We start from the raw sequence: 15974 nt of genomic DNA on the forward strand, positions 1-15974 counted from the left end.
GTTTCACCCACATCTACCCCTTTGGGTATTTATCTATCTATGTATCTTATCTGTCTAATCTGTTTCTCCAAATTCTCACAGGTGGGTTGCAGAAACATCCTTAACTTTTTCCACAGTAACACCAGAACCAAGTAACCATGCCGACTGTGGTTCTGATGGACGCTTCGCTCTCCATGACACGACCGGTGTCTTTGGAGGGCAGTGAAGAGTTTCAGAGGAAGAATCTGGCTGTTCATGGTTTAACCATGTTGTTCGAGCACATGGCTACAAATTACAGACTAGAGTTCACTGCCCTTGTTGTCTTTTCTTCCCTCTGGGAGCTCATGGTGCCTTTCACCAGAGACTACAACACTCTACAGGTATGAATGATGGCTGTAGTATAAATCCTATGGTGCTGTGTTCGTTTCATCTTAAGACTTGTAAAATGGACTATTTCACTAATGCGTTGAGGCCAGTCATTTAAGAGGGACAAAATGCTAATAGCTAAGCGCATGCAGGGGCAGTCATGGGCTGGAGGTTAGGGATCCAGCCTCGTGACCGGAAGGTCGCCGGTTCAATCCCCAGAGCTGACAGCACATGAGGTGTCCTTGAGCAAGACACCTAACCCCCAACAGCTCCCCGGGCGCTGCGGATTGGGCTGCCCACCGCTCCGGGCAAGTGCTCACTGCCCCCTAGTGTGTGTGTGCTCACTAGTGTGTATGTGGTGGTTCACTTCACGGATGGGTTAAATGCGGAGGTGAAATTTCCCCATTGTGGGACTAATAAGGGTCACTTAATCTTAATCACTTCTAGACAGATATCTACTGATTATAATTAGTAAAAGAACAGTTTACAGTGTTGCACAAAAGATGACGTTGATTTCCAGTGTAATATTGAATTGAGGTTGTTCTCTCTCTCTCTCATGTTATGCAGGAGGCCTTGAACAATCTGGAGGACTATGATAAAACTTGCCTGGAGTCAGCCCTGCAGGGAGTCAGTAACATTGTTCAGCAGGAGTGGGGCAGCACCTGTCCCTGCCAGGTAACTTGTGTTTGGTAAAGCAGAGGAATATTTCATTTCAACGAGAACGCTCAATAAGACAATTTAAGCCTGGAATCATGACTGCCGAAAAACAAGGTGTTTGCATATCATACACTCTTGACCTTTGAATTAAATACTGCAGCTACCTGAGAAAGTATGCTTTATGAATGATCTCGGAGGGCGATCACTTGAAAATTCCATTGTGTTGTCTTGTCAGTGACCTCCATAATAACATTTGTTGGCGTTAATGTCAGTTCTGATTGGTGTGCTTCATTTGATGGCCTGTAGGTGGTGCTGGTTACTGATGGAGCGCTGGGCATCGGCCGTGGTTCTCTGCGCCACTCCCTGGCTACGATGAAACAACGTGGAGAGGACAAGAAGTTCCCCCTACCTTTCCCTTTCCCCTCAAAACTGTACATCATGTGCATCTCCAATGCAGAGGAGGTACTCCTGACAAATGAACTAAGTATAATTAATAATACCGTGCAGTCTGGGACCACAGTCTATTTAAATTTCAGTCAAAACAGTCAAAGTTATTAGTTTTTAACATCATGAAAAAACAGAAATGACATTTATCGCAAAACTACACAGAATAGAAGCCTGCAGTGTTTACTGTGTCCACCCTTTTCAGCCTTCGGTTTTTGATAGAAATCTACAGGGGTATTTCTCCACATCTCCAGGGTTGGCTCTAAGAAGTTGGTTGCATTTTTCTGCTTCTACCAATCCAATGAATCCTGATTACAAATACTGACTCACCAGTCCAAAAGAACCTCACTCTGCATCTCAGATGCCCAGTTTCAGTAACGGCTTTGTGACCGTTATACATCCTTTCAGGTACATAAAATTGATTAGTCTTTTCACAGTGGAAGGATGGACAAAAACACCTGTGGATTTTTTTCAGAACTAAAGCGAGAGTAGAGCTTGTTTTTCTCCTCTATCTCAAAGATGAAAGCTTTAAGTTAGGGCTGGGCAATATGATGACACATCATGTCACAATATGCTTTTCTGAGCACTTCATGGATGTTGTCCGTCTTTAAAGAACATTAACCAGCTGCATGTTTCATTACAAAGAGAGTATAATGACTCCTAGTGAATTGGTTATACTGCAACACAGTAGATAAAATGTTAACCAGAATGTGAAACTAGGTTCCTTGTTGTGTATTTCACCTTAATAGATGTCAGAGGAAAAAAAAATCATTGTGATGCATATTCTTTATCGGGAAAAAATAGTATATGTTTCTACATAAAACTATATAGTACTTTTTTTATATATATATAGTTTTGGACTTTTTTTTCCATTAATTTATTTTTCTGTTAGTCATTTTTCTTGTATGTAATCTCCAGAGAAATATCTGATTTAGTTGCGTGTGAGAGACATTTGCCAGGCACCCAGTGTATTTGGGTGGCTGCTTGTGTGAATGTTAGTGCCTCTTTGAAGGGAAACATGTATCAGTGGCACCTTTAGGAACACTTATTGTGGAGAGGGGGGGCACAGCGGTAACACACTGGTTTTAAGATTAACAGGATGGAAGAATTAAAGTGGCAGAAGGGTGTGCAAAAGCAAAGAGAGAACAAATTAAATAGAGAGATGTGATACTTATTGTTGGAGACTTGTGTTGAACATGTTTCCGTTTTTTTTCCCCTGACACTGAGCAAATAATTAATTTAATTGAACTTATTTGATCCTTATTAGTCCAACAACGGGGAAATTCCACCTCTGCATTTAACCCATCCGTGAAGTGAAACACCACATACACACTAGTGAGCACACACACTAGGGGGCAGTGAGCACACTTGCCCGGAGCGGTGGGCAGCCCTATCCACAGCACCCGGGGAGCAGTTGGGGGTTAGGTGTCTTGCTCAAGGGCACCTCAGTCATGTGCTGTCGGCTCTGGGGATCAAACTGGCGACCTTCCAGTCACGAGGCTAGATCCCTAACCTCCAGCCCACGACTGCCCCAATAATAACTTTCATGGCTGTTTTGACTGCGATTTAAATCAACAAATGGGTGGTCTCTGACTTTTGCACTGAACTATATGTAGTGCCTAATAATGTAGTAGTGCAGTCCTCTTTTAGTATTGTTAACTTAGATGTGTCCATTTTTGCAGCTCCAAGCCACTGATGCCATGGACAACCTGGAGCAGCTGCTCACATTAAGTGGTGGAGAGGGACATATTTTTACTATGGATGGACCACTGTGTTTAAAGAGTGTTCAAGCAATGTTTGGGTTTGTGACTTCACTGCACCATCTGTTAAACAGTTATATTGCATGCTTTTCTGCAGTTAACTGGCCTCTGGTTACTTACTGTGCTGATTAGGAAAACACAGTGGGTGAGCCGTGATTTTGTGTGCTTGTGTGCTGGCAGAAAGCTGATCGACCAGGCGTACACACCTTTCCATGCAGTGCTACGCTGTGGGAACCTGGCCTCAGATGTGCAGGTGTTCCCCAGGCCAGAGCCTGTGCTACTGGATGATGAGGTCGATCCAGTGCCGAAAGCAGTGCTCACAGGTACTTCCACAGTAGTGAATAGTATTATAACGAAGCGTGTAGGTTGCCTCTGCATAACGAATTTTAGTATATTGTACACCGACTGGCCACTTCATTAAGTACACCTTAGTTTCTACTCTCATTTGTCCATTTTATTAGCTCCGCTTACCACACTTAGTACTTTGGTGCACTTTTTCTAGTTCTACAATAAGACTGTAGTCCATCTGTATTTCTTTTAGCCTGATCTTCAGGGGTCAGGACTCCCACAGGACCACCACAGAGCAGTCATTATTTTGGCGGCTGATCATTCACAGCACTGCAATGACATTGATGTGGTAGTGGTATGTTAATGTGTGCTGTGCTGGTATGGAACAGACCCAGCAGTGCTATTTAGATCTGCACTGAATGCACTGGGCTTATTTACAATGCAAATACTAAAGTTGGGGTTCGTTCCTGGAATTATATTACCCTGCAAAATATAAAGTACTCCCTGCCCAAACATTTCTCATCCAGCTTGATGAGATGTGGTACTTGAATCTGTCCAAGGCAGTGTAGCTGAGTTGATACTTCAGTAGTTGCATTCTAAATAAATCCAATGTATGTTGCACAGGTCTGAACATTATACATTATAACTATACATCATAATTCAGTTCTTTATGCAGAGGTGTCTTGCACACTTTAGTACTTGTTCCAGTAAATAAAAACAACTGATTGGGATATGTATTCTACTAAGGTGAACAAGATTCTCCCCATAAGTAGAATCTGAGAATATGATTTCTCTTCTTTTGTTTCAGAGTTGGAGATAGTGGGCTTCATTGAGATCGGAGACATTGCCAGTCCTCCCGTCTTGTCCAGACACCTGGTCCTCCCCATAGCTGTTAACAAAGGTTCCTTCTTTATTTCAGAGTATTTGTTCCTAAGTTCCTATCCTTTCAATGAAAATCTGATCATCCTTGCCCTCGTGTTTCCTCTCAGAAGCAGATGAGGTGGGAGCAGGGACTACTGATGACATGGAAGAAGACACCTCAACCAATCAAATGGCAGGAAAGAGCCCCAATTTCTGTGTCCTTCTGCATGGCAGTCTAAAAGTGGAGGGCATGGTCGCCCTTGTGCAGCTGGGGTAAGAAACTGTAGAACAAGATAGCAAAGCCACAGTGTTCTGTTTGAGTGTTTGAATTGAATTGACAACCATTTGTCACTGTGTTTGCACAAAGTTAGACCTCTGGATTTAACCCATTCGTGCAGTGAAACACCCACATACATGCACGCTAGTGAACACACACACTAGGGGGCAGTGAGCACACTTGCCCAGAGCAGTGGGCAGCCCTATCCACGGTGCCCGGGGAGCAATTGGAGGTTAGGTGCCTTGCTCAAGGGCACTTCAGTCATGGACTGTCAGCCAAGGGGATCGAACAAGCAACCTTCCGGTTACAGGGCAGGTTCCCTAACCTCCAGCCCACGACTGCCCCCAGTGTGTAACTGCATCAGTGAAGTTTGTTGAGCAACAGCACTATAGGTTCTTTTGCATAAGCTCATTGGTTTTAATCACCACGATGAAGTAGTTCAAATGTGCTAGGTTATACTGAAGACTTCATCTCTAATCTTGGGCTTCTTCTGTCAGGCCTGATTGGTATGGAATGCTTTACTCCCAGGCGGATAGTAAGAAGAAGTCAAACCTAATGATGTCACTTTTTGAGCCTGGTCCAGAGCCTCTTCCATGGCTGGGGAAAATCTCTCAGCTTGGACCCATCTCAGGTAGGTTTCTTTCTGTGCCATGAAATGGCAATGTGAATTTCAATGTTTAGTTTAATTTGATCAGAGTGTCCCACTGAGGCAATATATCCACCGGAGCTCTGTCAAATAGATCTGTAATGTTCTTAAGTTTCTGTTAGAAAATGGGTTTATTCCTGTTGTGCCATATCTATTACTACTTACCATAAAATTATTAGAAAATGACCAGCATTAATTTTATTGTATGCCCTCTGTCAAAGTATTTCTAATGCTATTGCCAAGAATTATGTTTTGTTGAAAAAAAATTAACTTTATTTTTATTTTTAAAAAGATGCTCTAGAAAATCCCTATGGGGAAGATGACAGCAAAAGCCCTTTCCCTGTTCAGCCCAAAAACAAACGCAGCTACGCCCAAAATGTCACTGTTTGGATCAAAGCCAGTGGACTGCAGGTATTTTAACAGGAATACCACACCATCTCTCTAACATTAGGGATTCATGAAGATTAAAGATTCTGTGAAAAGCATGCCACAACTAGTTCTGCATTTCGTCTTTTGACTACAGACAGATGTGCAGAAAATCCTCCGAAATGCAAGAAAACTTCCAGAGAAAACACAAACGTTCTACAAGGTTAGTGTTATACGTAGTAACTCAGAGCAAACTACCACATGAGTTTACTTTGGATGCATTTTTGATTGTGAAGACTGTAAACTGTATTCCTTTTTTTTGGGCATACCTCTGTGTATTAAAGGAGCTAAATCGTCTTCGGAAGGCTGCTTTGGCTTTTGGTTTCTGGGAGCTGTTGAAATGTGTGGCTGAGCTGCTGGAGAGGGAGTGCACCCTCCTGCCTGACTCTGCCCATCCGGATGCTGCCTTCCAGCTCTCTCATGCTGCCCAGCAGCTCAAGCTGGCCAGTACAGGAGACTCCCAGTATGCAGCCTTTGAACACAATATCACCCCCATGCTCACTGACTTCTCAGGTGGGGGAGGTGGTGCTGACCGGATGTAGACTAAAGGGGAGATATGGGCTGGACGGAACCTTTTCAGTACACCACTGGACACTGCTTTTCTCCTCCCTGGAGCTTCAACACTGATGAGGTTGCTAACAAACCTCCCTGAGACTGTTGTCTTTTCCGAAGGCCCCGTTCACAAGTCTTAGAAATAGATAAGATGCTATGAATTTTTCATGACATGCATTTTTAAAAATCTCTTGTCTGCATTTAGTCCTTGAAAATAAGGCCACTAAAAAGGCCAAGCAGTCTGTTTCTTGACAGGGCTCGTTTTTTGTGTACATAGAATTTTCTACCGGTGACCGAAAGAAATAAAAGTGTATTCGGTTAATGTAGTTAAATGACTGCAGTCTGTTACTTCGAAATCTTTATTTAAAACACAGTTGTCAGTAACAGGTCTCATTCAGTAGCATGTACCACATGTCTGATCTCTATTTAACATAGCAGAGCTTTACCCCTCCTGTGGGTTTCCGCTGTACTCGGTTTTAAAAATGTCATTGTCCCTGAGGCTCTTGGTCTCTTTACCAGGTTGTCTGATGTGTTCAGCAGGGATGACCGTACTGAAACACATCCCAGGGAATGATTGGAAAAAAAAAATGAAATGTTAATGATTCGTCCGTCTTGTTGCTCTACTTCAATTCCAAACCCAGCAGATACACAGCACAGCATGGAATAATGATTACATATATAAATACTTCCTCTGGTTTGTGTAGTATTAAATACAAATTTTATTTTTGCCTTTTAATGAATGATGAATGATTCATGTTCAAGCAGTAAATGCACTTTGTTTGGTTTTGACAGTCGGGACGATTGGTTTCACTTCTATGGTGACTCCTCTGTGACAGAGTGGAAAGATGAAGGGTGAATGAAAAGAGGTGGAGAACGAGAGCTTCTATACTGTAGGAGATGGTGGTAAAGGCAGATAGCTGAAATATGGGTTCTCGATTTCTAGAGGTCCTCAGTTGGCTTTCCTCTTCTTTGTGCGGAACTTCCTCCTCCTTAGCTTGTAGAGGTGGCGGAAGTTGAAGAAGAGTCCTGGAAAGTTTTGTACAATTCAGTGCTCAGACCTTTAAGATTACAATGCAAGCAAGGACCGCTCATTTCAGCAAACCATTATACTATTTGAAGAGGTACTCACCCAGGAACATGAGCAGCAGGTAGAGCTGTAAGACATAAGAGAAGCTGAGGAAGGAGCCCATGGCTTCTGGTAGGCGGATGCTTAGGAATTTAGACTCATCAAATATGGGGATAGACTGGATGACAGCCACAGCTGAAGGACAAGAGAAGGCCTTTCATAATTGGTAAGTGCTTTAAAAACATTACGAACGACTGAACATGACAGTCAAGCAAAAAACGCTAAATAGACAGAAGTAGCAAAATGCAGAAAGTGAAAATAGGGCTATACATTACTGTACTCACCTTCAGCCAACACACCAAGTGGGTACAGGGGCATCCAAATTGTATACCGGAGCCAAGTCAGTGTTTTCCATTCAGTATCAATGCAAGCCAACATGTAGAAGGGGTATCTAAGTTTCAGGGGGGGGGGGGGCATTTATTTAACATGTTAAATCCAAATCTACTTTCATTTGAATCATAAATGGTTTCCTATTATTCCAAACATTTTTCGCTTTCCTTCAAGCATTTGTTATATAATGTTATGATGTCATCATTTAACACAACCGTTAATAATCGGTAATATCCTGCTCTGAAAATGTCACGTAGTCGGTGTGATTAAGAGATTATAACCGAATATGACTGTGCTAACAACTTCCTTGAAAGCAGGAGCCACATAGTGTTGAAACTTTCCACCAAATGATTTACTGAAGCACAGTATATTTAAAAGCTTACCTAAATATCTCAATGGCACTCCACAGATAGAAGACGAAGAAAACGACTGGTTTGTTCTGCATCTCCTCTAAGCTACCGATGATGACAAAAAGGATGAAGTTCCTTCCCGTCACCTTTTAAGAGTTCACAACGAAAAAAAACAAAAAAAAAAAAAAACAACTTATTTCCTCATATTAATTCCCACATTTAACAGTGTTGGTCAAGGTGAAGTGCTAAGAAAAAGCCCCCTTCCCAATTTCTTCTATTTTTGCATATTTGTCACGTGGGAATGTTTCAGATCATCAAACTACTTTTATTGTTATACAAAGAAAACCCAAGTAAACACAAAATGCTGATCTTAAATGACTATTTCATTTATTGAAGGAAAAATGCTGTTCAGTCATGCCTGGCCCAATGTAAAAGTAATTGCCCCCTACTAATTCAACCAGTTAACCAAATTTAATTGACTATCAGGTCAAATATTACTAGCCACATTACTAGACATGTGAAGCAGGCCACAAGGTCTGAATAAGTAGTACATGATGTCGGATTCATTGAAATCTTCCAGCATGGAAAGGGTTACAAAGCCAAAGCTAAGGCTCTGGGACTAATGAGTCATTATCCAGAATTGGAGAAAACTTAGTACAGTGATCAACCCTCCCAGGAGGGGCAAGCCTACCAAAATTTCATCTAGAGCACATCAACAGCTCATCCAGGAGGTCACAAAAGAACCCAGGTAAACATCTAAAGAACTGCACTCCTCACCTGCCACAGTTAAGATGATTGTAGACAACAACAAAGACAGTGGGCAAAATGGCATCAGTGGGAGAGTTGAAAGGGACAAAGCAGCTGGGTTAAGCAACAAGACAAATGATCCAAAGCACACAAGCAAGTCCACCTCTGAAAGTAAAATTAAGGTTTTGGAGTGGCCCATTTAAGGTCCTGACTTGAATGGTTTTAACTCATCGAAAGTTATCACAAACATTTGATTACAGCTGTTACTGGCAAGGGTTGCACAACCTGTAATTAGGTTTAGGAGGCTATTACTTTTTCACAAGGGTGATACAGGTTTTGAATATTTTTTTTATCTGCAATAAATTAAATGCTCATAAAAGCTGCATGTGTTTGTTGTTTTTGTGTGGCATTAAAAGTACTTGGATGATCTGAAACTTAGCAAGTCTGGAAGTAATTGGAAGAAATCGGGTAAGGTGCAAATACTTTTTCACAGCACTGTACATAAGTCATTCAGGGTGTTTGAGTGTTTTGCTCCATTTTAGAGAAACATCCCTAAAAAAAAAAAAAAAAAAAACTATTCACAGTGAGGTGTTCCTTTACGATAGTCTTGAGGGTTTTAAATGTATATTTAACATCCATTCATTGTGGAGAGATGCATGTTGAGTTATGCAGTGAGGCAAAATAGCCCCCCCCCCCATGTGTGTTGAAGTTTCCACCAATAGTTACTTTCATCACCACTGTCAATGACCAATCACATCTTAACCACTGAATTATTCAGAATTTTTGCAAAACCAGTGGAATTACCTTTTAAGGCATGCGAGTTCAATGACTTGGTGCTCTCACCTGTATAAAAGCAGGCATCATTCCGGTCTTAACTAACCCCAGAGCAGGGTTGATCACTTCAATGACTGCCAGCATCTGACAGAAGTACATCACATCAGCAATCGTGTGAAATGTATCATAGAAAGAATCTATAAAAGAAGAAAGAAAAAAAAGCAATATGATGAATTTGCTCAATCAGAGCACTATGGAGAAGAAACTCTTCTGTACATAACAGACAACCACTGTCTAGTCACTATAAACAGCACCAGCAAATATTTGGCTACTGGCTGTACTAACAAAGACCTTTTTCATATTTTGTATGCTGCACATGGAAAAAAGGATATTTAAACCATCAAGTAAAACCACTAACAACCTGACAAAGCCGAATATAAATTGGCCAATTGGACATGTTAAATTGCCCCTGGGTGTGAGTGACTGTCTGTGTCGGCCTGTCTGCCCTGCGATGCACTGGTGACCTGTCCAGGGTGTGTCCTGCCTTCTGCCCGATGACTGCTGGGATAGGCTCCAGCACCCCCCCCCCCCCCTCAAGAAAGTGTGAGTGAGTGAAGAAACCCAAGATGAAGAGACGTCTACAGCAGGACAATGACCCCAAAGAAAACATGCATCAAAATCCATAACATACTACAAGCCGAAGCTTTCGGAAAGGCCTTCACAGTCCTGCCAAAGATGGTGTTACAAAGTACTCATTTTTGAAGTTTTAACATTTGCAGGATTTTTTTATTTTATTTTTTTTTTTAATGGTGTTGTAAATGTTTTACTTCTTTTTACTTTAAAAATGAACAAAATGTGTGATTTGGCCAGGAGTGTCCAAACTCTTGCATAAAAGTGTAAAACGCTGTATATGAGGTAGGGATTGTAGAATCCGTGTAATGGACAGACATTTACAGTTACAGGCTAGACGTCTAAAGAAACTCTCACCTTGCCCAAGTATGAAAAGACGCACAGTCATATTGACAAAGATCCACGAGAACCCCAGGAACTGGACCAAGTTGTACATAAAGAGATATCCCTTTTTCAAGCCAAGGTAAGCTGTGTAGAAAACAGAGCATTTGATATTTCAAGGCCTTTTCTCATGCAAATCCTTCCTGTTCTGCCTTGGAGATATGACAGCTCACTTACGGTCCTTTGGAATCCTTGACTCGATGCTCAGTTTATTTATTTTCTCTTCCTGCACACAAACCAAAAAAACAAAAACAACACAGTTAGTGAAAGTCAAGACGTCTCCCTCTGAAACATCACAATTGTGAAGAGCGTAAATATTTCATTTTTCCTTTCAACTAGTTTTTACAAAAACACTTTCATTTTAATCCACCTTTTCTTTCAGCTCCATCTCAGCATCTGACTCGTCCAGCCAGCGGTCAAAGTCTGGGGCCAGAAAGAGAGGCTTCTTCTCCTGCATGGTGAGCCGATCCCACCAGCAGTGCTCCTGTTTCCTCACAGTGATGTTCACCTGCCTCTGGGTGGACTTGTGTTTTATCTAAACACACACACACACACACTATATATTTATATACACTTCTAAAGAAATCATTACATATACTTGGAAAATAGTTAGGCATGTGTAAACTGCTACTCATGAAAACACTAAAAAGGGATTAAAATTAAAAACTTTTTTTTTTGGTAATGGAAGAGTTTGATGTATGCAGACTGTACATGGAAAGGAAACTGAAAAACAGCCAGTTTTGTATTCGTTAATTTTGCAAAGTCACAAAAACTGATGTATTTACATAAGGGCAACAGCTTAGTCCTACCCGCTAACGCCAAAGTTACTAGGAGCGTTTCAGTCCTGACTGATTTTTCAATGAAGCTCAATACAAGCCCATCAGAACCAAGCTACGGAACAGGATACACAGATGTTGGTAACGGTCTTGTAAAAATGACTTACAACTGTTTTTGGTGTATAAACCTATAGAAATGTTATGAGTGTAAGCTGCTTCATAAAGATCGCAGATAGGACCAGCAAGAACAAGAAACTTAGAAAAAAAGCCTAATGTGCGAGTCTGGCCACCCGAAAACGTGTGTAGGGGTTTACAATGTGGCAAAAATATAACTTCCAATACTTAGACATTTTGACGCAATACAGGATACAGAGGATATGAGTCATGTTTTGCTGAAATCTGATAAGTTGGAACAGCAACAGAGGCGCTTGTATGAATTTTGCAACCTCTGAAAATTATGAACATGAATATATGACTACATATTAATACACTTCATGCAGCCAGCTGAAATTGTAATGCTGTTGCTTCTCAATAAAACTCTATAAGGAACTGTTTTTGACATACAGATACATCATTCACAGCCAACTAAACTACAAACATGCATTTTGTTTAGCTACAGATAATGAAATGGAGATGTACAGAAATATATGCTGAATAAAAAAGAGGAAGCTAAAGACTGGTCTAGACAAACAAGACACACTGAAACTTTAGAGTTGAATTTTTAGATTTCAGTGGTCGAGAGAACATTAATACAAAACAGCTGCACTTCTGTTTTATGAGAAATCTAATTATGCAAAAAATTCTAGGAACTTGCAGTAAAATATGGGGTTTTGTTATCAGCAACGCAATCAACGGCATTACAAACATTGTGGGCTTGTCTCTTCAGGATCCCTGAAATTGTTCTGATACACCTAAATTGATACAAGCTAAATACAGTTAAACCACTCTAATTATGCTCTCTTTGTAATAAACACACAGTTGGTCAAATACTCTTAGTGCTTAAATACTCAGAAAAGTGCACTGTGATGTAATTTATCACAATGACACATATAATCATATTGCCTAACTGCAAAGTCAGTTTTAAAAAGCACATAACCTGAAATGAGGGAAAGAAAACATGAGTCATCTTTTCGTCACAAATCATCTTTTACTGTACATAGTAGTATTTCAACATAATTGCGAAAGCAGAAGATCCAAAATCTTGACTGCATGTTTTAGACCATGACTTCAAAATACGCGGTAACATTTAAAATAGCATTTAACTCGGAAAACCTACAGTAAAACACGTTCCAGATGTTCCTGAATGCAAAACCGAGCTTCCCTGCCTAGTAAATTTGCTGACATGCATTCAGTTTTTAATGAATGAGGCATTCAAACAGCTGGATCCTACCTCAGGTTTCACTGGTTTTAAAAACTCCAAGCTGAACTCATATTCGTTTTCTCCTTTTGCTCCGTGACCCTGGCCTGAAAAATACAAGCAAAGAAAAGTGAGACAGTCTGTCTACAGCAAATCTGTCTAAACTGAGCAGCTACAAAAGATGAAAAAACAGCCCACCTCTGAAGTGGAGGATGTTCTCTTGAACACTAATGTCAAGGCTCTGTGAAAGGAAAACAACAGCACAGTGTGTAGGTCTGTCAACAGCCTCACAGCTTTGCATCCTGCCCATCTCATTTTAATACGCAGAAGAGAAAAAAAACTTGTCAGTGCTTGGAAACAAAATGGTAAAGCCATTATTTTGATGTCTGGCCTAAGACTGAAATAAAGAGGGCAACTACATCCACACCTGAAATGACAAGAAACTATATGACTGCACTGCTATAAAAGACGTTATTTGACTTCGTGCAGTGGACATGCAACTTTTCCTTTCTTACTCAAATGACCTGTGGCAAAGATAGTTACCTAGCAACACTGCCCTAAAAAAAAAACAGGCTATGATTACCCATATCATCATTTGCATTAAGCCTGTATTTACAATAAGTGACTATTTGTTGTTCTCTGGAAGCAGAACAATGCCGCTACTGTCTAATGTAAGACTACAGCTTACATAGAGTAGGTGGCAGATGATCTGCATGGGAGTATGGTAGCTTCTGAGCAGACTTCACCCCAATAAGGTTACACGGGTAAGCAGCCCCTCACTGCAGTGTGCAGAGGCCTTGAATGATGGGGGAAGGTAAAGGTATCAAGTCTTTCAGGGAAGCAGCTCTCCCTGTATACAAAGCCTGTGGTGTCATTCGGTACCTGAAAACGCTTGTAAATAAATCATGACCTGAGAGGACCAGATGGCGAGCAGTCCTGAGCCTGTATTCACAACGAATCAGGGGATGGATACACGGACACAAGACGAACCAAATCCGCCAAAGTAGAAATCAATAGTTTATTTTTATCTCCAGATGATTTGTTAATACGGACTTTGATCTCCTGCTCATTCTGTTTGAAACTAAATCTTGTTTCTGATCTTCAACATTTGACGCGATCTCATGACACTGATAATACTGACGCAAGTTCACAGCCAACATTGGCAAATGGTGAAAAGGAACTAACACATGAAAATCAACTGCATAGCAGTGTCTGCAGAAAGATTACACATGCAAACAACGCTGCGGCATGCAGAACGCGCATGCAAATGAAGAACCAACCCTCTACAACATTGTTTTCATGTGTCTTTATTTCTTCCTTGAAAAGCAACGCACAAGGACATGAATTTTAAAAACAAAAAGCTGAATTCAGGGCAGAATTGACGCATTGCACCTGGAAAAGTAACAGAAGGCATGACTATTCATTTCCGGCGTGCAGCACTCAAAACAGTGTTAAATCAACCTATTTAAGGTTAACGTTATTACAGTCGTGGGCTGGAGGTTAGATTAAGATTAAGTGACCCTTATCAGTCCCACAACGGGGAAATTTCACCTCCGCATTTAACCCATCCGTGAAGTGAAACACCACATACACACTAGTGAATACACACACTAGGGGGCAGTGAGCACACTTGCCGGGCAGCCCAATCCACAGCGCCCGGGAGCAGTTGGGGGTTAGGTGTCTTGCTCAAGGACACCTCAGTCATGTGCTGTCGGCTCTGGGGATCGAACCGGCGACCTTCCGGTCATGAGGCTGGATCCCTGACCTCCAGCCCACGACTGCCCCAGGGAACTGCTTCGATCCCCAGCGGCGACAGTCCATGACTGAGGTGTCCTTGAGCAAGACACCTAACCCCCAACTGCTCCCCGGGCGCCGTGGATAGGGCTGCCCACCGCTCCGGGCAAGTGTGCTCACTGCCCCCTAGTGTGTGTGTGGTGTTTCACTTCACGGATGGGTTAAATGCAGAGGTGGAATTTCCTCCTTTGTGGGATTTTTTTTTAAAGTACCATTTAAATGTAGTTTTTCCATGTTACTGTTTAAATACAATCTTACTTGCACTGCATTTCACTGTATGGGTTGCATTTCAAATAGGCAAACACATCTGAAGCGCAAAAAAAAGAGATCAAGCGAAGTAAAACAGAGGAAAGAGAACAACAGAGGTGCTGCTTTGCGTTTTAACACACACTCCTGACGTCGCCCATGGAAAAGCAATGTCAAGGGTGGTCTGCACTTCACTGCTTTCGGGGTTATGACTGCACATCAGTGGGGTGACAAGCCGCGCCAATAGCAGCAAGTCGTGCCCTCGTTAACTACGTTTCAAGGGTCAGTGCATTGAACTCTGACACGAACTCGGCGTTTAGTTTTCACTACGCAGATCTCATTGAACGGGTTTCCAGCGCGGGGGTTAAGCGGCGTTAACAGAGGGTCTGTTCGCCATGCTGACCGTGTTTTGCACGTCACTCTGGGGCAATAAAGCCGTGCGTGCATCGCATTTCACTTTTTTTGTTTTCCACAGCAGCGACTGCTTTTATATTTCACACCAGCTCCTCTTCGTACGACTATTAACCCAACCTGCTGCACCCGCGAGCTCGTTAAACAGCCGCAGCCGCAACCAGCTTAGCTGGACGAGGCTGAAGTCAGCTTCTTATTCGAGTTCCACCTTAAACTGTCCAGCCGTTACGTTCCGGCGGCCGAGTTTGCACCGCTTAAGGTGGAACGGGAAAATTGAAACGAAGGTGACGAGCAGAAAGCAGCAGGCTTCGGCGTCCAAACCGGCGGCTAGCCTGCGCTAAGCTACGGCGCTCTGCGTGGAGAGCCGCTCACCTTCGCGTCGCTGATCTCGACTCTCAGGTAGATTTCGCCGTGCCGCTGAGCCCAGAACACGGCGGGCGTGAGGGTCTGCATCACGGAGACTTGCGGACGGCCGTTCCCTTCACCTCTTCAACGCGGGGATGAGCGGGGAGCCCAAACACATGCCGAGCGACTCGCCGGAAGACAGTGCGCGAGCTTTTGCCCAGAATATTCGGCCTGGCGCGCGCGCGCGTGCGCGTGTCCGCGTGGCCGAGGGGCGCTGTGCTCGCGCACGCAGCCGGCCTACTGCACTGCGCGACGCAGTGTTTCCCCCAGAAAATCCTAGAACGGTTTAATAAACAGGGCCAGGGCGACCTGGGGACTGTCCACACACTTATATATTAATATAGTGCTCCTATGGTTCTCCTGCGGATTGGGCTGCCCACCGCTCCGGGCA

The 15974-nt window shown here is 42.6% G+C and overlaps 2 protein-coding genes across 2 annotated transcripts in view; one reads left to right on the top strand and one right to left on the bottom strand.

Annotated features, from left to right (window-relative positions):
- The window catches only part of ints14 (integrator complex subunit 14), an 8175-nt gene extending 1593 nt beyond the window's left edge, over positions 1-6582 (top strand). The window contains exons 2-12 of the mRNA XM_017691569.2: positions 82-359; positions 913-1020; positions 1309-1464; positions 3129-3247; positions 3387-3529; positions 4303-4395; positions 4484-4628; positions 5130-5263; positions 5571-5689; positions 5802-5867; positions 5989-6582. Coding sequence (XP_017547058.1) covers positions 138-359; positions 913-1020; positions 1309-1464; positions 3129-3247; positions 3387-3529; positions 4303-4395; positions 4484-4628; positions 5130-5263; positions 5571-5689; positions 5802-5867; positions 5989-6246 — 1563 coding nt within the window. The 5' untranslated portion in view covers positions 82-137 and the 3' untranslated portion in view covers positions 6247-6582. The remainder of the gene's footprint in view (positions 1-81; positions 360-912; positions 1021-1308; positions 1465-3128; positions 3248-3386; positions 3530-4302; positions 4396-4483; positions 4629-5129; positions 5264-5570; positions 5690-5801; positions 5868-5988) is intronic.
- Positions 6583-6599: 17 nt separating this feature from the next.
- Positions 6600-15855, bottom strand: hacd3 (3-hydroxyacyl-CoA dehydratase 3). Its single transcript, XM_017691581.2, has 11 exons — positions 15551-15855; positions 12926-12968; positions 12761-12834; positions 10965-11129; positions 10772-10820; positions 10571-10681; positions 9653-9780; positions 8096-8208; positions 7667-7773; positions 7386-7517; positions 6600-7282 (listed from the first exon to the last, which is right to left on the bottom strand). Exons 1-11 carry the CDS (start codon positions 15629-15631, stop codon positions 7206-7208), a joined length of 1080 nt encoding a protein of 359 aa, XP_017547070.1. The 5' UTR covers positions 15632-15855; the 3' UTR covers positions 6600-7205.
- Positions 15856-15974: the final 119 nt, after the last annotated feature.

This window comes from Pygocentrus nattereri, chromosome 7, assembly GCF_015220715.1.
Source record: "Pygocentrus nattereri isolate fPygNat1 chromosome 7, fPygNat1.pri, whole genome shotgun sequence".
In the NCBI taxonomy this organism is placed as follows: Eukaryota; Metazoa; Chordata; class Actinopteri; order Characiformes; family Serrasalmidae; genus Pygocentrus; species Pygocentrus nattereri.

Coding starts and splice junctions, on each gene's coding strand:
- hacd3 (XM_017691581.2), bottom strand. CDS start 15,631: ATGCAGACCCTCACGCCCGCCGTGTTCTGGGCTCAGCGGCACGGCGAA. Junction 7,774..8,095: donor AGTGCCATTGAGATATTTAG/GTAAGCTTTTAA, acceptor CCTGAAACTTAG/ATACCCCTTCTACATGTTGG. Junction 7,518..7,666: donor ACTTGGTGTGTTGGCTGAAG/GTGAGTACAGTA, acceptor CTTGTCCTTCAG/CTGTGGCTGTCATCCAGTCT.